Source organism: Ahaetulla prasina, chromosome 2, assembly GCF_028640845.1.
Source record: "Ahaetulla prasina isolate Xishuangbanna chromosome 2, ASM2864084v1, whole genome shotgun sequence".
Taxonomy (NCBI): Eukaryota; Metazoa; Chordata; class Lepidosauria; order Squamata; family Colubridae; genus Ahaetulla; species Ahaetulla prasina.
In genome coordinates this window covers 317,332-344,131 of record NC_080540.1, presented here as the reverse complement: position 1 = coordinate 344,131, position 26,800 = coordinate 317,332, and the positions used below count along the sequence as shown (strand labels likewise).

General features: G+C 46.2%; 2 protein-coding genes across 4 annotated transcripts in view; both read right to left on the bottom strand.

Annotated features, from left to right (window-relative positions):
• The window catches only part of LOC131192751 (zinc finger protein 493-like), a 213,528-nt gene that overhangs the window by 124,367 nt on the left and 62,361 nt on the right, over positions 1-26,800 (bottom strand). The window lies entirely within an intron of this gene.
• LOC131192769 (zinc finger protein 665-like) lies at positions 9,757-18,105 on the bottom strand. The gene is made up of 2 exons (XM_058172270.1): positions 16,678-18,105; positions 9,757-11,169 (listed from the first exon to the last, which is right to left on the bottom strand). Exons 1-2 carry the CDS (start codon positions 17,966-17,968, stop codon positions 11,126-11,128), a joined length of 1,335 nt encoding a protein of 444 aa, XP_058028253.1. The 5' UTR covers positions 17,969-18,105; the 3' UTR covers positions 9,757-11,125.

Sequence of the window (26,800 nt, the reverse complement as noted above, 5' to 3'; positions counted from 1 at the left end):
GATTTTGATACCACATTTTCTTCACTAATCTAGGTCTTTTCCCACCATTGCAAAATTTGTCCAATTTTTTCTGATATCCTTCAATATCTTTCTCTGTCAAATTTAACAGTAGCATCTCGAATAAAAGTTAAACTTGGGCAGCAACATCATCTTACACATTGCAATTCTACCAAACCAAGACAACTTTAACATTTTATATTTATCTATCTTCTTCTCAATTTCATTAATCACCACATCATAATTAAGTTTTTCAATTCTTTAACCTTGGTGAAAGCACTATACCCAAATATTTCAATGTATTTTTAATCCTTATCCCAAATTGCTCTTGCATATTCTCAGACTCATTACCATTACTATCCATCAATAATTCTGACTTTGACCAATTTACTTTCAATCCTGTCATTTCCTCAAATTCTATCAAATGCTTATATATCTTTTTCAGATCTTTCTCTACATTTTTCAAAATAATTAAAGTATCATCCGCATACAAATTTATCTTATACGCCTTATATCCTTCTAATTCTTCATCTTTTCTATCATTTTGTCAATATTTCCATAGCCAATAAAAATAATGTTGGGGACAAGGGACATCCTTGTCTCGTACCCGCTTCTAATTTTATCTCTTCAGTTAATATTCCATTCATCTTCACTCTTGCACTACTTTTTTGATACAATTTTGAAATAACATGTATAAACTTATTACCAAAGCCTAAAGCCTCCACAATTACTTTAATAGCTTCCCATTGTACAGAATCAAAAGCTTTAAAAATATCCAATGATACTATACCAATTTTATCACCATTATATTCAGCTACATCTATAATATTTAATACTCTTCTAACAATATCACTCATATATCTGCCCTTCACAAAACCAACTTGGTTGTAACTTATATATCTATCTATAAATCTACTTAATCTATTACTTATAATAGCAGTAAATATCTTTGCATCCTAATTAATTAAAGAAATGGGCCGGTAGGACTCAATCCTTTCTAAATCTTTATCTGGCTTAGGAATTAGGGATATCACCGTTCTGTTCCAAGACGAAGGAACTTCTCCACCATGTAATATTCCATTAAATAATTTCTGCAATCTTGGTATTATTAATTCTTTAAATTCTTTATAAAACTCAGCAGGTAATCCATCCTCACCTGGAGCTTTCCCTAATTTTATTTTTTGTATAATTCCATTAATCTCATCTTGTGTTATATCTTCTTCCATCAATTTTTTATATGTTTGATCAATTTTCACCACATATTTTTCTAAATAACTTTGCAATTTTCCCCGATTGACTAGTTTCTTTGAATATAAATTCTGAAAAGTTTTTAACCACTTCACATTTCTTTAATTTTTGTAACATACCTTTATCATCTATCAAAGCTCCAATTCTCTCTTCTCTTTTATTTTTCGCCATCTTTGCCAATAACTTAGAGTTTCTGTTACTAAATTCAAAAATTCCTATTTAAATATCTCAAATTCTTTTTACCAACTCTGTATCTTCTTCTATCATTTTATTTCTTAACATATTAAGCTCCTCAAGGATTTTTTTCTTTAGTAAGCAAAATTGATTTTCCAATTCTTTAATCTGGTTTTTATCCCTTTCCATTTTAATTTTATAATTTTTATATTTCCTACTTGATAATTTAATACTCTCCCCTCTAAACACCGCTTTCATCGCATCCCAAACAATTTCAAATTTAACCTCCCCATTATCATTTAGTCTCCAACTTTCCTCCAATTTTTTAAGTATCCATTTTTTATCCTTTTCATTTTTATACAGTTTCTCCTCATATCTCCAATAACTTCTTTTTTTCTCAAAATTAAAATCTAAATCCACCATAACTTCTGCATGATCAGAATCTTTAAAAATTCCCACCTCTACCTTATCCACATTGTTCAGCAAATCTTTAGAGAGAAAAATATAATCAATTCTGGAATATGTATTATATATCTTAGAGAAAAAAGTGTATACTCTTTCAGTTCCTTTAACCTCTCTCCACACATCCACTACACCGTTTCGGAGCATCCAGTTATTTAAAATCCCCATTTTATTTGCTCCTCCACAACGAGTGGGGTTAGTGCTATCTGTTTTATCTCTGATTAAGTTAAAATCCCCAGCTACAATTACTTTCCCTACACTTTCATTCTCCAAAATTTTTGTTATTTTTTTGAGAAATTCTCTTTGTTTCTCATTCGGTAAATATAAATTAACAAGTGTCACTTTTTCCTCATTAAGATTTCCCACAATTATTACATATCTTCCATCCTCATCCAAAATTACCTGATGTTTTTCAAAATACACCCTATCTGATATCAATGTTGCAACTCCTCTGGCTTTTGAAGTTCCAAATGCTTTTTCATATATTTGCATACCTTTTATATACATTCTGTTTGAATCTTCAGATTTCTGATGGGTTTCTTGTAAAAATAAAATATCTGGTAAATCTCTTTTAATCTTAAATTCCAATCTTCTTCTTTTAATCTGATTCCCTGTACCCTTCACATTCCATGACATTATTTTTATGACTCCCATTTAAACTGTAAATTTTTCAATCCTATCCCCACCTCTTCCTTTCTGTGCCCAAAACCCAACATTAAACTCCCATATAACAGACATTTAACATAAAAAAACAAAAAAAAAACCAAAAAAAAAAGACAAAAGACAAAACAAACAATAAAAAACAAACAATCTTCTTCCCCCACATCCTCATCGGTTTCGCCTCTATAAAGAGAATGGGGGAGAGGGGACGTGCCAATGTCCGGGTCACTTCTTTTGGGCTGTCTATTTAAATTCATCACTCAAGAAAAAAGAAAGTGGTAGCTCTCTCCTGCATTCAGCTTCATATTTTCCAAGACTCTTATCTGCTTCTTCTCCTGCTGTATCCTCACGACTTTTCTTCTGTTCGACCAACACAGGTGAGATTTCTTTCCTCTTTAACCCTTTAGGGTCTTGCCCCCCAATAGCCCCTTTTTCTTCTTCTGAAGTTGATGTTTCCACATGTATTCCACCCATCTTAAGCATTTGATCTTTTATCTCCATTAAATCCTCCTCCTTGATCAGTCCAAGCTCCTGTAAATATAGTATTGCATCTATGTCCGGGGTAATTGTACGCATCCTTCCTTTATTAAAAAATTTCAATTGTTGTGGTGGCCTCCAATTATATTTAATTCCGTTATCTCTCAAAACCTTTGTAATTGGTTTTAAAAAAAATCTCCATGCCCTTTCTTCTCTTGATATATCCGGGAAGACTTGAATAGTCTTCCCTTCAAACTTCAAAGCATCTTCCATCTCTCTCACCTTGGCCATAACTTCCAGCTTATTACTAAGATTTGCAAACCTGACAAACACATTCCTGTTGGAACCATTTTGCCTTCTATATCCAATTCTAAAAACACTTGCCAGATCTGCTATTGTAAACGTAATTTGCGTATCAAGATCATTAATCCATTTTAAAACCCACTGTTTCAATTTATCTACCTTTTCTTCTTGAATTCCTCGAATAACCAAATTGTATTTCCTCATTTCTTCTTCCAGGAGACAAATTCTCTTGTCTTGCTGCTCATTTTTGTAAAATATTTCACCAATTTGCCGATCCACCTTTGCATCATGTACATGAATCTGCTCAAGTTCATCTTTAATAATTGTCATTTCCACTGTTTGCTTTGCAAAATTTTCATTCATTTCTTGTTTCATTTTTTTCATTTCCAATGTCAAATTATCCATACGCTCCGATAATCCTGCTATTTTTTCCCCAATTTTGTTTAAAGCCGCAGCAACTTGCTGCATTTCTGAAGGTTGTTGAGTCTTTTTAAAAAATTTTCAAACTAATATTTCAAACCACTTTTGCAGAGGGTCTTAATGAAGATCAAGGGACAGCAATTTTTTAATTGAAGCCGAAGCGGCTTATTTTGCACTCGAAAATTTATTTCTCAACAGCTTGTAATTCATAGTCACTCCACAGAGAACACAGATAACTTCACAGCTTTCAAACAATAATCAGCGCCATTTTTTCTCCTCGTCAACAAAGAAAAAAAAAATTACTGCTTCATTCCAACTTAAACTTTGGAGAAAAATTCTTTCCTTTTGTTATCTGTGATCATAAAATGCATAAACAAGCTGTTAATTTCCTCTTAAAAAAAAAAAAAGTCCGTTGGAAAACAACGCCCAGTAAAATCCTGCTGCTCCGGTCAAGTTTTCCCACACAAAAGATCAATTTAATCTTCAATTAAACTCTTCTCATTAGCAAATTCAGTCTGTAATATTCACATCTTGGCCTCAGCAGTAAAACACAGAACACGATGTTTGTAAAAGCAAAACAAAAGACAGCAATTTATTCCAAACTCATTCGTGTCTGCCGACCGGCTCGTCACCCCCACGCTATAAAAACTCCATAATTCAAGCAGTTTCAGATGACCTACCGGTTTTAAATTCAGTCTGCTGGGCTGTTAACACTTTCACTCCACGATTTATTAACGTTAGTCCATAACGGTGCATTCCAAACACGCAAATCTTCATAAATCTTCATTAATAAGCCCTGTGAAGTGAAGGAAAGGTCCTCACCCCACCACGGTCATGGCCACGCCCCTGCCTTGGAGCGCTTTAAAGATGGTAACCAAGACCTTGAAGCGCACCCGAAAGGCCACAGGTAGCCAGTGCAGTCTGCGCAGGAGTGGTGTAACATGGGAGCCACAAGGGGCTCCCTCTATCACCCGCGCAGCTGCATTCTGAACCAACTGAAGCCTCCAGGTGCTCTTCAAGGGGAGCCCCATGTAGAGAGCGTTGCAGTAATCCAAGCGAGATGTCACGAGTGCATGAGTGACCGTGCATAAGGCATCCCGGTCTAGGAAGGGGCGCAACTGGCGGACCAGGCGAACTTGGTAAAAAGCTCTCCTGGAGACGGCCGTCAAATGATCTTCAAAAGACAGACAGCCATCCAGGAGAATGCCCAAGTTGCGCACCCTTTCCATCAGGGCCAATAACTCGCCCCCAACAGTCAGCCGCGGATGCGACTGACTGTACCGGGGTGCCGGCATCCACAGCCACTCCGTCTTGGAGGGATTGAGCTTGAGCCTGTTTCTCCCCATCCAGACCCATACGGCTTCCAGACACCGGGACAGCACTTCGACGGCTTCGTTGGGGTGGCCCGGGGTGGAAAAGTACAGCTGAGTGTCATCCGCATACAGATGGTACCTCACCCCAAAGCCACTGATGATCTCACCCAGCGGCTTCATATAGATGTTGAACAGGAGGGGCGAGAGAATCGACCCCTGTGGCACCCCACAAGTGAGGTGCCTCGGGGCCAACCTCTGCCCCCCTGCCAACACCGTCTGCGACCGATCGGAGAGATAGGAGGAGAACCACCGATAAACGGTGCCTCCCACTCCCAATTCCTCCAATCGGTGCAGCAGGATACCATGGTCGATAGTATCAAAAGCCGCTGAGAGGTCTAATAGGACCAGGGCAGAGGAATAACCCCTATCCCTGGCCCTCCAGAGATCATCAACCAACGCGACCAAAGCCGTCTTCGTGCTGTATCCGGGCCGAAAGCCAGACTAGAACGGGTCTAGATAGACAGTTTCATCCAGGTACCGGGGAAGTTGACATGCCACCACACTCTCTACAACTTTCGCCACAAAGCGAAGGTTGGAGACCGGACAATAATTACCTAACACAGCCGGGTCTAGGGAAGGCTTCTTGAGGAGGGGTCTCACCACTGCCTCTTTCAAGGCGGCAGGGATGACCCCCTCCAACAAAGAAACATTTATAATCCCCCGGAGCCAGCCTCGTGTCACTTCCTGTGTGGCCAGCACCAACCAGGAAGGGCACGGGTCCAGTAAACATGTGGTGACATTCAACCTCCCCAGCAACCTGTCCATGTCCTCGGGAGCCACAGGATCAAATCCATCCCAAACAATCTCAACAAGACGGGTCTCCGACATCTCACCTCGATCCACCCAATTTTGATCCAAACCATCCCGAAGCTGAGCGATTTTGTCATATAGATAACCATTAAACTCCTCGGCACGCCCTTGTAACGGGTCATCCCGCATCCCCTGTTGAAGAAGGGAGCGGGTCACCCGAAACACGGCGGCCGGGCGGTTATCTGCCGACGCAATGAGGGAGGAGACATAAAAACGCCTCGCTTCCCTCATTGCCACTAGGTAGGTCCTACTAAAGGACCTAACTAGTGTCCGATCAGCTTCTGAACGGCTGGATCTCCAGGCACTCTCTAGGCGTCTTCTCCGGCGTTTCATCTCCCTCAGCTCCTCAGAAAACCAAGGAGCTGGTTGAGACCTACGCCGGGTCAGAGGCCGCAAAGGCACGACACGGTCAAGAGCCCCAGCCGTGGCCAGTTCCCAAGCCACGACTAGTTCTTCAGCCGTGCCGTGGGCAAGATCCTCAGGGAATGGCCCAAGCTCCGTCAGGAACCTCTCTGGGTCCATCAGGCGCCTGGGACGGAACCACCGTATTGGTCCCGTCTCCCTGCGATGGTGAGTGGTGGTCTGAAAGTCCAGGCGGAGGAGAGAGTGATCTGACCATGACAACGGCTCAATGACTACGTCTCCCAAAACCAGATCACTCATCCACTGTCCAGAGATAAAAATAACATTCAGTGTGCCTCCCCCAATGTGCGTAGGGCCATCCACTACTTGCGTCAGGTCCAAGGCCGTCATGGAAGCCATGAACTCCCGAGCCGACGTTGATGACATGCCGGTAGATGGCAGGTTAAAGTCCCCCATGATCATAAGTCTAGGGGTCTCAACTGCCACCCCAGCAAGCACCTCCAACAGCTCGGGCAGGGCTGTGGTCACGCAGCAAGGAGCCAGGTACGTGACTAACAAGCCCAACTGACACCTATGGCCCCACTTCACAAAGAGGGATTCACAACCGGCAATCTGAGGAACAGTGGTCTCCCTCGGCTCTAGACTCTCCTTTATGACAACCGCCACCCCCCCACCCCTACCTTGGGCCCTCGGTTGATGGAATGCCTGGAAACCCCAGTGGACACGTTTTTCCAAGGGGCACCCCCCCTTCTGTGCCCAGCCAGGTCTCCGTAATGCCCATAAGGTCCGCGGAGCCCCCCTGTATAAGATCGCAAACAAGGGGGGCTTTGTTCACCATGGACCGAGCATTGCATAACATCAACTGAAGGCCCAAGCTCTGAGGATCCTGACCATCCGGGGAACAGGAGAGGTCTGAGGGGTCGGAGCGCGTGATCGCTTTCAAACATTGAGCACGCGCTCCCGAGGATCGATATGACCCCCCACCTCCGCCGTACCTGCCCCTCCCACTTACCGTCTCAATACAACCACCCTCACCAATAGGAACATAGTCCTCCCCTCTGACCTCCGAACCTAATAAAAAGCCGCTGCGAGCACACGTAGGTGCAAATAGAGGTGCAAATGAAAGACTCGATAATTCCTCTGTAGAACTGAATCAGCAGCTCCTTTGGGCAGTTTGAGCTTACTGAGTTGGCGCAGAAAGAACATTCTTTGTTGTCCTTTTTTAATGATGTTTTTGATGTTAGCTGTCCATTTTAGATCTTGCGATATGATGGAACCTAGAAATTTGAAGGTTTCTACTGTTGATACTGTGTTGTCAAGTATTGTGAGAGGTGGAAGTATGGAAGGGTTTCTCCTAAAGTCTACCACCATTTCTACGGTTTTGAGTGTGTTCAGTTCCAGATTGCTTTGGTTGCACCACAAGGCTAGTCGTTCGACCTCTCGTCTATATGCGGATTCGTCTCGAATGAGACCATTGTCTCGAATGAGACCAATCACTGTTGTGTCATCTGCGAACTTCAGTAGCTTAACAGATGGATCATTGGAGATGCAGTCATTGGTATACAGAGAGAAGAGAAGTGGGGAGAGCACACAGCCTTGGGGGGCCCCTGTGCTAATTGTACAGGTATTTGATGTGATCTTGCTTAGCTTCACCTGCTGCTTCCTGTTTGTTAGGAAGCTTGTGATCCATTTACAAGTCTGTTTTGGTACCTGTAGCTGGTTTAGCTTAGTTAGAAGTGTGTCTGGAATGATGGTATTGAATGCTGAACTAAAGTCTACAAAGAGGACCCTTGCATAGGTCTTTGGAGACTCAAGATGTTGTAAGATGTAGTGCAGAGCCATATTAACAGCATCATCTGTTGATCTATTTGCTCGGTATGCAAATTGCAAGGGGTGTCAGCCTCCACTCCAACCTTCGTATACTTTTGAATAATTTATATCAGTAGATAGAATGTGAAATGTTTATTTCTGTATTATAAAACAATTAAGGAAATGAGATGTATCATACCACCGTACAGGGTAAGGGAAAGGAGCCTATTAAGAGTGTCGGCTGACATAACAGTGGGGGAGGGGTGATTAACGGCTGAGTGTTAAGAACGCGGGCTTTTCCAACAGAAACTGCATTCCTAAGATGATTGACAACTAGAGACCTGTGGAAGAAGATTACCACGAGGGGCCGAGAAGGAGTTGGCATTGGACCAGACCAGCCTGACCTCCTGAAGGAGGAGGGACAATTGGGGGGATATGATATGCTAGCCATATTTTGTCTCAGATCCAACTTTACTAAGCTGCCATCAAGACTGTAACTAGTAAAAGTACTTTTCTTTATTCCAAATGAAGTCAAGGTGAATTCTTTCCTAGTTATAATCAGAGGTAGTCTGACAGCGGATCTGTGATGGTTTTCAAGTAGGAAAGCACTAGCCTTTCAAAGGTTTTCATGACTATAGATGTTAAAGCAACTGGTCTGTAGTCATTCAGTTCCTTGATGGTGGGCTTCTTCGGCACTGGGATGATGGTAGAGCGTTTGAAACAAGAAGGAACGTAACACATCTTTAGTGATTTATTGAAAATATGGGTGAAGATGGGGGCCAATTGGTCAGCACAGACTTTTAAGCAAGAAGGAGTTATCTTGTCTGGGTCTGGAGCTTTTCCTGGCTTTTGTCTGTGAAATAGGTCCTGCACTTCCTTTTCTGTGATCACTAGGGGTTGTGAACCCAATGAAATGGGGTCAGCTGTAGGAGGCTTGGCTGTGTCTGAGATGGGGGTTGTGGAGATAGGTGGCTGTAGTTTCCTTTCAAACCTGCAGTAAAACTCATTCAGGTCATTTGCCAGTTGTTGATTACCTTCAGCCTGGGAAGGAGGTTTGCCATAGCCAGTGATATTTTTAAGTGTTTTCCACATGTTTGCTGGTTCTAGATGATTCTGTGTGTTAAACACAGATCATGTCGGAGTCAGCGGAGTTCTAAGTTTTCTAATCCCAGGATTTCAAGCCTGGTGGTATAAGGTATTTTGTTGTTTTTGGAGGAGCGAAGAACTCTTCTAGTAAAATATTTCTGGACGCGTTCGATAGTATTAATGTCAGGGATGTGGTCTCCTTCCTTCCTTCCTTCCATCCTTCCCTTATCTTCCCATCTCCTTCCTTCCTTCAATCCCTTATCTTCTTGTTCCCTCACTCCCTTCCTCCTCTTCATTCCGTCTCCTTCCTTCCTTCCCTTATCATCTCCCTTAGCTCCTCCTTCTCTCGCTCCCTTCCTCTCATTCCCATCTCCTTCCTTTCCTTCTCTCTTATCTTCTCATTCCCTCATTCCTTTTTATTCCCATCTCCTTCCTTCCTTTTTTCTCCTGCTTTCTTGTTCTTCCTTTTCTTTCACCTTTTTCCTTTCCTTCTCTCTCCTTTTCCATTTTTCTTTTTTCTCTTACTTTGTTTCCCTCCCTCCCTTTCCCCTTCATTCTTTCTTGCTACATTTTCTCTTTCACTTCCTTTCACTTCCTTTTCCATCTTTTCTTTTTTCCTTCCTTCTTTTCTCTCCTTTCCCATTTTTTTCATTTTCTCCTCCTTTTTTCTTTCCTTCTCTCTTCCTTTCTCCTGCACTATATTCCTATCTTTTTTTCCTTTCTCCATTTCTTTCTCATCCTTTCCTTCTCCTATTTCTGAGTCTTTCCCTCTTTTCTTCTTTCGCCTTTTCTTTCTTGTGCTTGCTTTTTCTCTTTCCCCTTTTCTCTGTCACCATTTGTTTCTCTCTCCTTCCTTTTGGTCTCCTTCCCCTACTCTTACTCTTCCTTTCTCTGTGTTTTTCCCCCAGTAGTTTCTTTTTAATTTGAACTTATTCTAACCCATTTCTGCTGAAAGACGTAGTACCCCATCACAATGCAACAATAAAGACAAAGCAGATTCAGATTTGTTTTTCAACTCAAAGAATTTCATGAGTTTGTGTCCAAAATATTAAATTTATACCGAAAGAACAGAGGAATAAAATTCTCTTGGTGTCTTTGTTTTTCAGCTGTGTTAGGAATTATTCTGGAGTTGATTTTTATATGCTTTTTCTCTTTAATTGTTTGAAGCTTCCTGCTCAGAAAGCATCAAAAATGAAACTTGAGCATAGAGGCTACAGTATTCCTTAAAATAATTAAGGATATTCAGATAGTGCTAGACTTATAGCAGTTCATTCAGTGATCATTCGAAGTTACGATGGAATTGAAAATAGTGAGTTATGACTGTTTTTCACACTTGCAACCGTTGCAGTATCCTCATGATCATGTAATCAAAATTCAGTCACTTGGCAACTGACTCATATTTATGTCAGTTGCATTGCCCTGGATCACGTGATCCCCTTTTGCAACTTTCTGACAAGCAAAATCAATGGGGAAACCAGATTCACTTAACAATCATGTTACTAATAAACTCAGTGATTCACTTAACAACCGTAGCAAGAAAAGTCGTAAAATGGGACAAAGCTCACTTAAGAAAGGTTTCACTTAACAACAGAAATGTTGAGCTCAATTGGGCTCACAAGTCCAGGACTACATCTACATAGTTGGGCGTGTAGCAATTTTTGTTCATGGGGTTTTTATATTTCTTTCAATTCTATTTCCCTTTACGGAAAAGAACAGAACAGAATGTCAGGGTTTCAAGTAACACCCCCAACAAAAGAAAACTCCGAGGCTTGGATTTCCTCAAAGTCACATTTTATTACAGACGTTATCTTGGCACACCTGGGGAAACCCAAATCTGAAAGCTTCCAGGGTTTCCCCTCCCAAAGGAAGTTCAAGTCCCTGCCCAACACCCACAAGTCCATCACATGGTCCAATTACAGCATAGTCCCAACTGGACAGGCCTCCTAGTTCCAGCCTCCCAGGTGCAGGGCAAGATGGCCTTGACTTTCTGTGAAAGGAATGTTGTTATGACTATGTATTACCGATGTTCCATACAATCCCCCCTCCCAGTTTCCCACACTAGGAAACATGGCAGGCCTGAAGGCACAATGACAGAAATGGCTTCCAGGTCGAAAGGCCGACCCCCACCCACCCCAGACAGAAAAGCGTATCCTGGAAAGAGAGTAACATAGTGGTTAAAATTCAACATACTAACCACCTCTCCCTCCCCCAGGGGGGCCCTTTGCCTTATCAGGAATTTTATCATGGAATTGCTTTATCAGTCTATCTGCCTTAACATTCCAACTTTTAACCCAAGTAGCTTCAGACAAAGGGTACCCTTTCCAATGTACTAAGTATTGCAATCTACCTCTATACAGTCGAGACCATTTCAGGATCTATTGATATTCCTACAGGATCTATTCTGGACACGTGATTTATCCAGTCTCCTCTTAAAAACGTGAAGGAATCACAATGTCTGAAGGAAAGCTGTTCCACTGGTTAAATGTCTTTACTGTAAGGAAGATTCTTGTTAATTCAAAATTGCTTCTCTCGATTATTTTGAATGCATTGTTTCTTGTCCTGCCCTCTGGTGTTTTGGAAAATAAGTTGACCCCCTCGTCTTCGTGGCAGCCTCTCAAGTACTGGAATATTGCTATCATGGTCACTCCCAATCCTTCTTTTCCTTGACTAGCCAAACCAAAATCCTGCAATCGTTCTTCATATGTTTTAGTCTCCAGGCCTTTAATCAGCCTACTGCTCTTCTCTGCACTTTTTCCAAAGTCTCAACATCTTCTTTGTAATTTTAAATTTCATTTTGTTGGATTCAACCTTGTCTCATTCGGATCAGAAAGCCACAATATGCATATCCATAAGAAGCTATAGACATGGTGGGGCACTGGCTAGAATGCAGTACTACAGTCTAATTGCACACAGCCAGGAGTTTGATTCAGATACTAATGGTTGATTCAGCCTTTCATCCTTCTGAGGTCAGTAAAATGAGGACCCAGATTGCTGGGGACCATATGCTGCTCAAAGAATGTTGCAAAGCATTGTGGAGTGGTATATAAGTGGAATTACTATTGCTATATGGTTTCTCACAAGCGTGGATCTATTTATGAGAAGTAAGATTACCTTTCTGAGCAAAGCTCTTTCTACGTTCCATGCATTCCTGATTCACTGGCCATTATTTTGGGAGATCTAAACAAGGCAAACTTAAGGAAAGAGCTACCAAAATACTTTCACCATGTCAATTGTCCACTAGAGGCAAGAACACTTTAGACCATTGCTACACAACACTAAAAGATGCTTATCGGTCTTTACCACGTGCAGCTGTAGGACGCTCTGATCATTGCATGATTCACCTTGTACCTGCTTACAGGCAAAGACTTAAAACCACAAAACCAACAATTAAATCAGAGAAGATCTGGACGGAGGAGTCAAAATTAAAGCTGCAGGCCTGCTTTGGCTGCACTGATTGGAACATTTTTGAAGATACCTCTGCAGATCTGGATGAACTCACAGATACTGTAACATCATATGTCAGCTTCTGTAAAGACCTATGTATACCGACAAGGAACTTGCAAATATACAGTAACAACAAACCTTGGTTCACACCTAAACTTAAGCAGCTACGTCATTCCAAAGAGGAAGCCTACAGGAAAGGTGATAAAATGCCGTACAATCAGGCCAGAAATATACTAACAAGGGAGATCAGAGCAGCAAAAAGAAGCTACTCTGAAAAGCTAAAGAATCGTTTTCAGCAAATGAACCAGCAAACATATGGAAAACTCTTAAAAATATCACCGGCTATGACAAATCTCCCTCCCAGGCTGAAGGAAATCAACTGGCAGATGACCTGAACGTGTTTTACTGCAGCTTTGAAAGGAAACTACAGTCACCTATCTCCATAACTCCCATCTCAGACACACCAACAACAGCCAAGCCTCCTCCAACTGACCCCATCCCATTGGATTCACAACCGCTAGTGATCACAGAAAGGGAAGTGCAGGACCTATTTTACAGACAAAAACCAGGAAAAGCTCCAGGCCCAGACAAGATAACTCCTTCTTGCTTAAAAGTCTGTGCTGACCAATTGGTCCCCATCTTCACCCATATCTTCAATAAATCACTAGAGATGTGCTATGTTCCTTCTTGCTTCAAACGCTCTACCATCATCCCAGTGCCGAAGAAGCCCACTATCAAGGAACCAAATGATTACAGACCAGTTGCTTTAACATCTGTAGTCATGAAAGCCTTTGAAAGGCTAGTGCTTTCCTACTTGAAAACCATCACGGATCCGCTGTTAGACCCCTTGCAATTTGCATACCAAGCAAATAGATCAACAGATCATGCTGTTAATATGGCTCTGCACTACATCTTACAACATCTTGAATCTCCAAAGACCTATGTAAGGGTCCTCTTTGTAGACTTTAGTTCAGCATTCAATACCATCATTCCAGACACTCTTCTAACTAAGCTAAACCAGCTACAGGTACCTGAACAGACTTGTAAGTGGATCAAAAGCTTCCTAACAAACAGGAAGCAGCAGGTGAAGCTAAGCAGGATCACATCAGATACCTGTACAATTAGCACAGGGGGCCCCCAAGGCTGTGTGCTCTCCCCACTTCTCTTCTCTCTGTATACCAATGACTGCATCTCCAACGATCCATCTGTTAAACTACTGAAGTTTGCAGATGACACAACAGTGATTGGTCTCATTTGAGACAATGACGAATCCGCATATAGACGAGAGGTCGAATGACTAGCCTTGTGATGCGACCGAAACAATCTGGAACTGAACACACTCAAAACCGTAGAAATGGTGGTAGACTTTAGGAGAAACCCTTCCATACTTCCACCTCTTACAACACAGTATCAACAGTAGAAACCTTCAAATTTCTGGGTTCTATCATATCGCAAGATCTCAAATGGACAGCTAACATCAAAAACATCATTAAAAAAGGACAACAAAGAATGTTCTTTCTGCGCCAACTCAGTAAGCTCAAACTGCCCAAGGAGCTGCTGATCCAATTCTACAGAGGAATTATTGAGTCTGTCATTTGCACCTCTATAACTGTCTGGTTTGGTTCTGCAACCCAACAAGAAAGACACAGACTTCAGAGGATCATTAGAACTGCAGAAAAAATAATTGCTACCAACCTGCCTTCCATTGAGGACCTGTATTTTTTATTATTTATTTTATTTATTTATTAAATTTTTATACCGCCCTTCTCCCAAAGGACTCAGGGCGGTGTACAGCCAAAAGATAAAAAACACAAAAATATACAATTAAAACGACAATTTAAAACCGAACATATTAGAAAAAATGGCCACATTTAAAAGTTTAAAATTTAAAATTATAAACCATATAATAATAAAACCCCAGTTAAGATTTAAAATATTTAAAATATTAAAAATATTATGCCAGTCCCGCTTGAATAAATAAATGCGTTTTCAGCTCACGGCGAAAGGTCCGAAGATCAGGCACTTGACGTAGTCCAGGAGGAAGTTCGTTCCAGAGCGTAGGAGCTCCCACAGAAAAGGCCCTTCCCCTGGGGGCCGCCAGCCGACATTGTTTGGTGGACGGCACCCTGAGAAGACCCTCTCTGTGAGAGCGTACGGGTCGGTGGGAGGCATGCGGTAACAGCAGGCGGTCCCGTAAGTACCCGGGCCCTAAGCCATGGAGCGCTTTGAAGGTGGTGACCAAAATCTTAAAGTGCACCCGAAAGACCACAGGAAGCCAGTGCAAGCCGCGCAGGATTGGTGTTACATGGGAGCAACGAGTTGCTCCCACTATTACCCGCGCAGCTGCATTCTGGACTAGCTGCAGCCTCCGGGTGCACTTCAAGGGCAGCCCCATGTAGAGAGCATTGCAATAATCCAAACAGGAAGTGACAAGAGCGTGAGTGACCGTGCATAAGGCATCCCGGTCAAGGAAGGGGCGCAACTGGCGGACCAAGTGTACTTGGTAAAAAGCCCTCCTGGAGACGGCCGCCAAATGATCATCAAACGACAGCCGCCCATCCAGGAGGACGCCGAAGTTGCGCACCCTGTCCATTGGGGCCAATAACTCGCCCCCAACAGTCAGCCGCGGCTGCAGCTGGCTGTACCGGGGTGCCGGCATCCACAGCCACTCCGTCTTGGAGGGATTGAGCTTGAGTCTGTTTCTCCCATCCAGACCCGTATGGCTTCCAGACACCGGGACAGCACTTCGACAGCTTCGTTGGGGTGGTCCGGGGTGGAAAAGTACAGCTGCGTATCGTCAGCGTACAGGTGGTAGCTCACCCCGAAACCACTGATGACCTCACTCAACGGCTTCATATAGATGTTGAACAGGAGAGGCGAGAGAATTGACCCCTGCGGCACCCCACAAGTGAGGCGCCTCGCGGTCAATCTCTGCCCCCCTGTCAACACCGTCTGCGACCGGTCGGAAAGGTAGGAGGAGAACCACCGATAAACGGTGCCTCCCACTCCCAACCCCTCCAACCGGTGCAGCAAGATACCATGGTCGATGTTATCGAAAGCCGCTGAGATCTAATAGGACCAGGGCAGAGGAACAACCCCTATCCCTGGCCCTCCAGAGGTCATCCACCAACGCGACCAAAGCTGTCTCTGTACTATAACCGGGCTGGAAACCGGACTGGAACGGGTCTAGATAGTGTATACTGCACGAATCAAGAAGAGGGCTGTGAAAATATTTACAGATCCCTCATATCCTGGACATAAACTGTTTCAACTCCTACCCTCAAAACGACGCTACAGAGAACTGCACACCAGAACAACTAGACACAAGAACAGTTTTTTCCCGAAGGCCATCACTCTGCTAAATAATTCCCTCAACACTGCCAAACTATTTACTAAATCTACACTACTATCTTCTCATCGTTTCCATCACCAATCTCTTTCCACTTATGACTGTATGACTGTAACTTTTTGTTGCTATCATTAAGGGTTATTAAATTGTACCCTATGACCATCATTTGTGTTCTAAATGTTGTACCTTGATGAACGTATTTTTTCTTTTATGTACACTGAGAGCATATGCTCCAAGATAAATTCCTTGTGTGTCCAATCACACTTGGCCAATAAATTCTATTCTATTCAATTCTATTCTATTCAATTCAATTCTATTCTATTCTATGGCTTCTCCCCAGTGTGGATCACCTTATGGGAAATAAGATGACCTCTTTGAGCCAAGGTCTTTCCACACTCCATGCATTTATAGGACTTTTCTCTTGTGTGGAGCTTATTGTGGTTACTGAGTCCATTGCTATGTGAAAACGTTTTCCCACACTCCATGCATTCATAGGGCTTCTCCCCTGTGGATCACCTTATGGCGAATAAAATGACCTCTTTGAGCAAAGATCTTTACACACTCCATGCATTTATAAGACTTTTCTCGTGTGGAGCTTATTGTGATTATTGAGTCCACTGCTATGCGAAAATGTTTTCCCACATTCCATGCATTTATACGGCTTCTCCCCTGTGTGGACCCTCTTATGGGAAGTAAGATTACCTCTTTCAGCAAAGGCCTTTCCACATTCCATGCATGTAAATGGCTTTTCCCCTGTGTGGATCACCTTATGGCGAATAAGATGACCTCTTTGAGTAAAGGTCTTTTCACACTCCATGCATTTAAATGGCTTTTCCCCTGTGTGGATCCTTTTATGGGAAGTAAGATGATATCTCTGAGCAAAGGTCTTTCCACACTCCATGCATTTAAATGGCTTTTCCCCTGCGTGAATCGTCTTGTGGATAGTAAGTACATTACTATCAGCAAAGGTCTTTCCACATTTCATGCATTTATAGGACTTTTCTCTTGTGTGGAGCTTATTGTGCTGACTGAGTCCACTGCTACACGTAAACGTTTTCCCACACTCCATGCATTTATACGGCTTCTCCCCTGTGTGGATCCTCTTATGGGAAGTAAAATGATTTCTATGAGCAAAGGTCTTTCCACACTCCATGCATCTATATGGCTTCTCCCCTGTGTGGATCATCTTATGGCGACTAAGATGACTTCTACAAGCAAAGATCTTTCCACACTCCATGCATTTATAGGACTTTCCTCTTGTGTGGAACTTATTGTGGTAATTGAGTCCACTGCTATGCGTAAATGTTTTCCCACACTCCACACATTTATACGGCTTCTCCCCAGTGTGGATCACCTTATGGCGAATAAGACCACCTCTTTGAGCAAAGGTCTTTCCACACTCCATACATTTATACGGCTTCTCCCCAGTGTGGATCCTCTTATGGAAAGTAAGATGACCACTTTGAGTAAAGGTCTTTCCACACTCGATGCATTTATATGGCTTCTCACCTGTGTGGATCCTCTTATGGCGAATAAGATGACCTCTTTGAGCAAAGGTCTTTCCACACTCCATACATTTATACGGCTTCTCCCCAGTGTGGATCCTCTTATGGAAAGTAAGATGACCACTTTGAGCAAAGGTCTTTCCACACTCGATGCATTTATAGGACTTTTCTCTTCTGTGGAGCTTATTGTGATTATTGAGTCCACTGCTACGCTTAAACATTTTTCCACACTCCATGCATTTATATGGCTTCTCCCCTGTGTGGATCCTCTTATGGGAAGTAAGATGACCACTTTGAGCAAAGGTCTTTCCACACTCCATGCATTTATATGGCTTCTCACCTGTGTGGATCCTCTTATGGCGAATAAGATGAGCACTTTGAGCAAAGGTCTTTCCACACTCGATGCATTTATATGGCTTCTCCCCTGTGTGGATCCTCTTATGGGAAATAAGTTCACCTCTTTGAGCAAACGTCTTTCCACATTCCATGCATTTATACGGCTTCTCTCCTGAGTGGATCCTTTTATGGGAAATGAGATTACTACGACTTCTGAACCTGTTACCAGACTCTCTGCATTTGTATAGCTTCTCCTCAGTGTGAATCCTTTCATGGGAAGTAAGTTGCCTGCTTGTTCTAAAACATGTTCCACATTCCAAACATTGGTAAGGTTTCCAATCATTTGACTGGTTTCTATCATGGGTTTCTAATTCTGTTCGAATTCTAAACTTTCCCGTTCCATCTTTAGCATTGATCACTTGGAACAGTTCACAGCAATCTTGATTCTCCTGACCATTATTACCTTCAAAGCAAAAGAGAAATGAAAATGATAACAAGGTTAGAGAAAAAGATCAAATCATACAAATGATCATCATTCTGCGCATGTCCAAGATGGCGCCGCCCTGCTGATCGGGGACGCGGCGACGGGCCTTTCCAGGCTCTTTTTGGGTCTGGGGGGGGGCCTTAATACCATCATAGGCCCCCGCCCTGATGGAGGAAGATCCAGCCACCCGTAAATAGGGTGGCTGGGCCAGACTCCGGGCGTTGGGAGAAGCCCGAGTCACGGCGAGTCACGGCGCCTCAGAGGAATCCTGGCGGCCTAGCGGCCTGCCGAGCCGCCGCCAGCCTTTTCGGCGGTTGGCGGGGCGGCGGCGGCGGGGGGTAGGCGTTGGCAGCGCCTGGACCCCTGCCTGGAAGACTTGGCCAGTGGAAGTTGAGGTTTGAGTTTGGGCGTCTCCGGTGGCGATGGGAGGAGCCCGGAGGCTGCGCCCAATGAAGATCTGGAGGCCGCCCGGGCTCCATCGGCCCTTCGAACCTGCGGTGGCGAGGGCGGCCTGGCCCTTCCTCTCCGTCGGGCGTTGTCACTGGTGAGCCCTGGGTCTGCTGGCGGTTGGCGGCGGGTGTCCCCTCTCATCTAGGGAGCTCCAGTGGCCTGCTCGCGGTGGCGATGGGGCGTTCAGTGGCGATGGCCTGGCGGAGGCGGTGGCGGCGGCCTGCCCGGTGCTGAAGTGGCGGATGGCCCGATAGGCCCAGGGTGGCTGTGACCTTGCCCTAGTGGCGCGGATATGTGACAGCGCGGAGGAAGACCCAGCGGGTCCAGCGGACACCCTCCACTATTTACCATCTTTATAACATCCCTACCATCGTCTCCCTTTCTTCCTTAGCCCACCCCAGGTCGTTTGTATGGGGTGGTGAACTGACTGAGTCAGCGGTTTTGTCATCTACCGCATGGATTATCTCGAACTATTTCCCATCAGGACAGACTGGTCATGGTCATTTTATCATCTGTTATGACTTTTGCTGCCAACTTGACCAGCCCAGGATGGGCCTTGCCGGACCGTCTCAGTGATGCGAACATTTACTGCGGCTGACCTTCTTGCCCTGCGAGATGCCCCTCTCATGGTCTGGCCTCAGATTATCGAGGCCCACCTTGAGGACAGGCTTTGGGTCGAGAGGTGGCATCGAAAAATAGGAGGCTTAGGGGTTTTAATTGGCTGTTTTAATAGATTTTTAAGGGAGTTTTAAAGGGGATTTTAAGGGGAAGGAAACCACGGGCTTGGGTTGGGGGTGGGAGGAAGGGTGGGTGTTGGGGGTAACCCGTCGGGAGTCAGTTCCTGCACATGCTCGTGGCGGGGTTGGTGGGTCCGAGGTCATGGGGAGTCGGTGTTCCATTGGTGGAGGTGGTGCTATTTCCACGGTAAGGGGAGGGGCAGATATGGCGGAAGTGGGGCTCATATCGTGTTAGGGGTGCGCTCGATGCTTACAGGCGATCGCGCCCGAGCTCAAACTTCTCCCGTTCCCGGATGGTCAGGATCCTCAGGGCCCTGGCCTTGGCTGATGTTATGCAATGCGGTCCGTGGCCAATAAGGCCCCCTAATTCACGATCTTATTCAGGGGGTGCCGCGGACCTTATGGCGTTCTGGAGACCTGGTTGGGCCCAGAAGGGGCGTGCCCTTGTTCAGATGTGCCCACCGGGTTTCCGAGCATTTCATCAGCCGAGGGCCAGGTAGGTGGTGGGGTGGTTGTGATTAGAGAGTCTAGAGCCGAGGGAGACCACTGTACCTCAGATTGCGGGTGCGAATCCCTCTTTGTGAGATGGGGTCATAGATGTCAGATGGGCTTGCTGGTGGCGTACCTGGCTCCTTGCTACGTGACAGCTGCCCTGCCCGAGCTCATGGAGGTGCTTGCTGGGGTGGCAGTTGAGACCCCAGACTTTTAGTCGTGGGGACTTTAACTTGCCATCGTCCGGCTCGTCATCGGCGGTAGCTCGGGAGTTCATGGCTTCCATGACGGCCTTGGGCCTGACCCAAGTAGTTGATGGCCCTACTCACGTTGGGGTGGCACTCTGGACTTGATTTTGTCTCTGGTCAGTGGTTGAGAGATCTGGACTTAAGGAAATAGTCATTGAACCTTTGTCATGGTCAGATCACTCTCTTCTTCGTCTGGACTTTCTGACCGCCATTCACCACCGCAGGAGGCGAGACATGGTTCCGTCCCAGGCGCCTGATGGACCCGGAGGGTTCCGGAGCTTGGGCCATTTCCTGAGGGTCTGGCTGCAGCTCGGCTGAGGAACTTGTTGCGGCCTGGGAGCGGGCCGCGGCGGGCCTTAGACCGGGTCGTGCCTTTGCGACCTCTGAGCGCGGGTCCCAACCAGCCCCTTGGTTCTCCGAGGAGCTGAGAGGATGAGCGCGGAGAAGGCTAGAGAGTTCCTGGAGGTCTAGCCGTTCAGAAGCTGATCGGACACTAGTGAAGTCCTATACTAGGGCTTACCTAGTGGCAATGAGGGAAGCGAGGCGTGCTCGCCTCCTCCCTCATTGCATCGGCAGATAACCGCCCAGCCGCCCTGTTTGGTGACCCGCTCCTCCTACATCAGGGGCGGGATGACCCGTGCAGGGGCGTGCTGAGTTTAACGGTTATCTATACGATAAAATCGTTCAACCGGGATGGTTTGGACCAAGATTGCGTGATACGGGTGAGACGGCTGAGGCGGTCTTGGTGACATTGTATGGGATGAGTTTGACCCTGTCGCTCCGAGGACATGGACAGGTTGTTGGGGAGGCTGAATGCCACCACATGTTTACTGGACCCGTGCCCCTCCTGGTTGGTGCTGGCCACGCAGGAGGTGACACGAGGCTGGCTCAGGCGATTACGAGCGCTTCTTTGGTGGAGGAGTCTTTCCGGCCGCCTTGAAAGAGGCGGTGGTGAGGCCCTCCTCAAGAAGCCTTCCTGGACCCGGCTGTTTTAGGTAATTATCGTCGGTCTCCAACCTTGCAGCGAAGGTTGTAGAGAGTATGGTGGCATATCAGTTTCCTTGCACCTGGATGAAACTGTCTATCTAGACCCGTTCCAGTCCGGTTTCCGACCCGGTTACAGCACGGAGCGGCTTTGGTCGCGTTGGTGGATGATCTCTGGAGGGCCAGGGATAGGGGTTGTTCCTCTGCCCTGGTCCTATTAGACCTCTCAGCGGCTTTCGATACCATCGACCATGGTATCCTGCTGCGCGGTTGGAGGATTGGGAGTGGGAGGCACCGTTTATCGGTGGTTCTCCTCCTATCTCTCCGACCGGTCGCAGTCGGTGTTGACAGGGGCAGAGGTCGGCCCGGGCGCCTCACTTGTGGGGTGCCGCGGGGTCGATTCTCTCGCCTTCTGTTTAACATCTACATGAAGCCGCTGGGTGAGATCATCAGTGGTTTCGTGTGAAGTACCAGCTGTATGCGGATGATACCCAGCTGTACTTTTCACGGACCACCCCAACGGTTATCAAGTGCTGTCCCGGTGTCTGGAGGCCGTGATGGTCTGGATGGGGAGAAACAGGCTCAAGCTCAATCCCTCCAAGACAGAGTGGCTGTGGATGCGGCATCCCGGTACAGTCAGCTAAATCAGCGGCTGACCATCGGTGGCGAGTCACTGGCCCGATGGAGAGGGTGCGCAACTTAGGCGCCCTCCTGGATGAGCGGCTGTCTCTAGAAGATCATTTGTGGCCGTCTCCAGGAGAGCGTTCTACCAGGTTCGCCTGGTGCGCCAGTTGCGCCTTTCTGGACCGGGAGGCCCTATGCACGGTCACTCACGCCCTCGTGACGTCTCGCCTGGATTACTGCAACGCTCTACATGGGGCTCCCTTGAAGGGCATCCGGAGGCTACAGTTAGTCAGAATGCGGCTGCGGGTGATAGATGGAGCCCTCGTGGCTCCGTAACACCCATCCTCGCAGGCTGCACTGGCTACCTGTGGCCTTCCGGGTGCGCTTCAAGGTTTTGGTGACCACCTTTAAAGCGCTCCATGGCATAGGGCCGGGTTATCTACGGGACCGCCTACTGCGACCAGATACCTCTCACCGACCCGTGCGCTCTCACAGGGAGGGACTCCTCAGGGTGCCGTCAGCTAGGCAGTGTCGTCTGGCGACGCCCAGGGGAAGGGCCTTCTCTGTGGGGGCTCCCGCCCTCTGGAACGAGCTCCCCCCAGGACTCCGTCAACTTCCGGACCTTCGTACCTTCCGTCGCGAGCTCAAGACACATTTATTCATCTGTGCAGGACTGGCTTAGATTTTAAATTTTATAGGGGTTTTAAATTGATTTTAATATTTATATTTCTATTTTTAATGATAGGGCATTGGAATAAGTTTTTTAAAGATTATTTTAATTTTGTGTATCGATGTTTTATATGCCTGTGAACCGCCCTGAGTCCTTTGGGAGATAGGGCGGTATATAAATTTAAATAATAAATAAATAAATAAATAAATAAAATCAAGTGAATTTCCTTCTGAATTTTTATGTTTTATGTTTGCATGCTTACAGTGGTGTGATATAGACAGAATGATTTCTATATTCATGAATCCTGAAAGCTTTGAAAATATATAGAAAACATCTCTTTCTTTACAACCATCTATATGTGTGCAAACCTCAATCAAAGTCTGTTTTGAGTCATGGAATAATCAGGGGAAACATCCAAGGAGGGATAAGGAGAAAACTTAAGATTTATTGGGGTGGGTTAATTTCGGCAGAGAGCTCTTTCTTCCCCGGTGTACCTTGGAGAAGCTGCTCCATGGCGTCTGTCTGACAGGCAGGACTCCTGCTTGGCTTGTTCCTTGATCCCAGCGATGGCTTTGGAGTGAAGTCCCTTGCTTGAAGCTTCCCATTGGCTTGTAAATGAGATTCCAATCCATTGAGATTGGAAAGGTTGGGAGGCTTCAAGAATGACTATTTCGCTGCCCCAAAGTACTCATCGGTTGGCAAGGGCATTTTGGCCGCATCTGATACAGGTTTCCGTTTGTAGAGAACAGAGGCCTAAAGTACTTTAGTATGAGATCACACAAGACGAGAAGTGCAAGATCTCACACTAATGATCTTGCAAGATCTCACACTACAGTACTTTAGTCCTGTGTTCCCTACAAACTGAAGAGTGCACGAGATCCAGGGCAAAAGTGTTTGAAAACAAAGAGGCCTTCCCTTTGTTTGCACAGTATTTTGGCCGGGATCTCGTGCAGGCCTTTCTTAACAGACAACAGAGGCCTGAAGCAGTGTAGTGCGAGTTCATGAGAGATCACTAATTCCAAATTTCCCACTATTGATCTTCTGTATCTCTCACTACTTTATAATAATAATAATAATAATAATAATAATAATTTAATTTGTATACCGCCCTTCTCCCGGAGGACTCAGGGCGGTGAACAGGCAGATAAAATAAAGACAATACATTCAATAAAAACAATATTATAAAAAACTTATTCCAATAGCCTAAATTTAAAATACAATACAAAATATAAAATAAACCCCAATAAAATCCATATTTAAAACCCTATTAAGCCAGTCCTGCTCGAAAGAATAGATATGTTTTAAGCTCATGGCGAAAGTCCGGAGGTCTGGAAGTTGTCGAAGTCCTGGGGAAGCTCATTCCAGAGGTAGGTGCCCCCACAGAAGGCTCTCCCCTGGGGGTCGCCAGCCTGCATTGTCTGGCTGACGGCACCCTGAGGACCCTCTCTATGAGAGCGTACGGTCGGTGGGAGGCATGTGGTAACAGAAGGCGGTCCCGAAGATATCCCGGTCCTATGCCATGGGCGCTTTAAAGGTGGTAACCAACACCTTGAAGTGCACTCGAAACCACAGGTAGCCAGTGCAGCCTCGCAGGATCGGTGTTATATGGGAGCCACAGTGGCTCCCTCTATCACCGCTGCATTCTGAACTAACTGAAGTCTCCGGGTGCACCTCAAGGGGAGCCCCATGTAGAGGCGTTACAGTAGTCCAGGCGAGTGGCGAGGGCATGAGTGACCGTGCATAAGGCATCCCGGTCTAGAAAGGCGCAACTGGCGGACCAGGCGAACCGGTAAAAGCTCTCCTGGAGGCAGTGCCAAATGAACTTCAAGGACAACCGTCCATCCAGGAGAACCCCAAATTGCGCACCTCTCCATTGGGGCCAATGATTCGCCTCAACAGTCAGCAGCGGTTGCAGCTGACTGTGCAGGATGCCCGGCATCCACAGCCACTCAGTCTTGGAGGGATTGAGCTTGAGCCTGTTTCTCCCCATCCAGACCCGTACGGCCTCCACACACCGAGACAACACTTCAACAGCTTCATTGGGGTGGTCAGGGGTGGAAATGTACAGCTGGGTGTCATCCGCGTACAGTTGATAACTCACCCCAAAACCACTGATGACCTCGCCCAGCGGCTTCATATAGATGTTGAACAGGAGAGGCGAGAGAACCGACCCCTGTGGCACCCCACAAAGGAGGTGCCTCGAGGTCGACCTCTGCCCCCCTGCCAACACTGTCTGCGATCGGTCGGAGAGATAGGATGAGAACCACTGAAGTACGGTGCCTCCCACACCCAATCCCCCCAATCGTCGCAGCAGGATACCATGGTCGATGGTATCAAAAGCCGCTGAGAGATCAAGGAGAACCAGGGCAGAGGAATAACCTCTATCCCGGGCCCTCCAGAGGTCATCCACCAATGCGACCAAAGCTGTCTCAGTGCTGTACCCGGGTCGGAAACCGGACTGGAACGGGTCTAGATAGACAGATTCATCCAGGTACTGGGGTAACTGATGTGCCACCACACTCTCAACACAAAGCGAAGGTTGGAGACTGGACGATAGTTACTCAAAACAGCTGGGTCCAGGGAAGGCTTCTTGAGGAGGGGTCTCACCACCGCCTCTTTAAAGGCGGTGGGAACAACACCCTCCCTCAGAGAAACGTTAACAATCCCCTGGAGCCAGCCTCGTGTAACCTCCCGGGTGGCCAGCACCAACCAGGAGGGACACGGGTCCAATAAACATGTGGTGGCATTCAGCCGCCCCAGCAACCTGTCCATGTCCTCGGGAGCCACAGGGTCAAACTCCTCCCAGATGGTCTCAACAAGACTAGCCTCCGTCACCTCGCCCGAAACTACCCAGTTTTGGTCCAGACCGTCCCGAAGCTGAGCGATTTTGTCAAACAGATACCTGCTGAAATCCTCAGCACAACCCTGTAAGGGGTCATCGCAACCCTCCTGGTTAAGGAGGGAGCGAGTCACCCTAAACAGGGTGGCTGGGCGGTTCTCTGCTGGCGCAATGAGGTGAGACATAGGCCGCTTGGCCTCCCTCAATGCCACTAGATAGGTCTGAGTAAAGACCTAACTAGTATTCGGTCAACTTCGGGCGGCGGACCTCACGCGCTCTCTAGGCGTCTTCTCCGGCGTTTCATCTCCCTCAGCTCCTTGGAGAACCAAGGAGATGGTTGAGATCTCGCGGGTCAGGCGCGCAAAGGCACGACACGGTCCAGGCGCCCACGCGGCCTGTTCCCAGGCCGCAACAAGCTCCTCGGCCGAGCCGTGGGCCAGATCGCCAGGAGCGGCCCAAGCTCCATCAGGAACCTCTCCGGGTCCATCAGTCGCCTGGGACAGAACCAGCGTATTGGTCCGTCTCCCTGCGGTGAGGAGCAGCGGTCCGAAAGTCCAGACGAAGGAGGGAGTGGTCTGACCATGACAGAGGTTCAATGGCTAATTCTCGTACTTCCAGACCACTCAACCACTGTCCAGAGACAAAAATCAGATCCAGTGTGCTTCCCCCGACGTGGGTGGGGGCATCAATTAATTGGGTCAGGTCCATGGCCGTCATGGAGGCCATGAACTCCCGAGCCGCCGTTGACGACACACCGGCTGATGGCAAGTTGAAATCCCCCATGACCATAAGCCTGGGGGTATCAACTGCCATCCCGGCTATCAACTCCAGCAACTCGGGCAGGGCTGTTGCCACGCAGCAAGGAGCCAGTGCGTGATCAACAAGAGGTACAACATTTACAACACAAATGATGGTCAATATATCAATATAAATCATAAGGATCGCCAGCAACAAGTTATAGTCATCCAGTCATAAGTGGAAAGAGATTGGTGATGGGAACTATGAAACGATTAATAGTAGTGCAGATTCAGTAAATAGTCTGACAGCGTTGAGGGAATTATTTGTTTAGCAGAGTGATGGCCTTCGGGAAAAAACTGTTCTTGTGTCTAGTTGTTCTGGTGTGCAGTGCTCTATAGCGTCGTTTTGAGGGTAGGAGTTGAAACAGTTTATGTCCAGGATGCGAGGGATCTGCAAATATTTTCACGGCCCTCTTCTTGATTCGTGCAGTATACAGGTCCTCAATGGAAGGCAAGTTGGTAGCAATTATTTTTTCTGCAGTTCTAATTATCCTCTGAAGTCTGTGTTTTTCTTGTTGGGTTGCAGAACCGAACCAGACAGTTATAGAGGTGCAAATGACAGACTCAATAATTCCTCTGTAGAATTGGATCAGCAGCTCCTTGGGCAGTTTGAGCTTACTGAGTTGGCACAGAAATAACATTCTTTGTTGTCCTTTTTA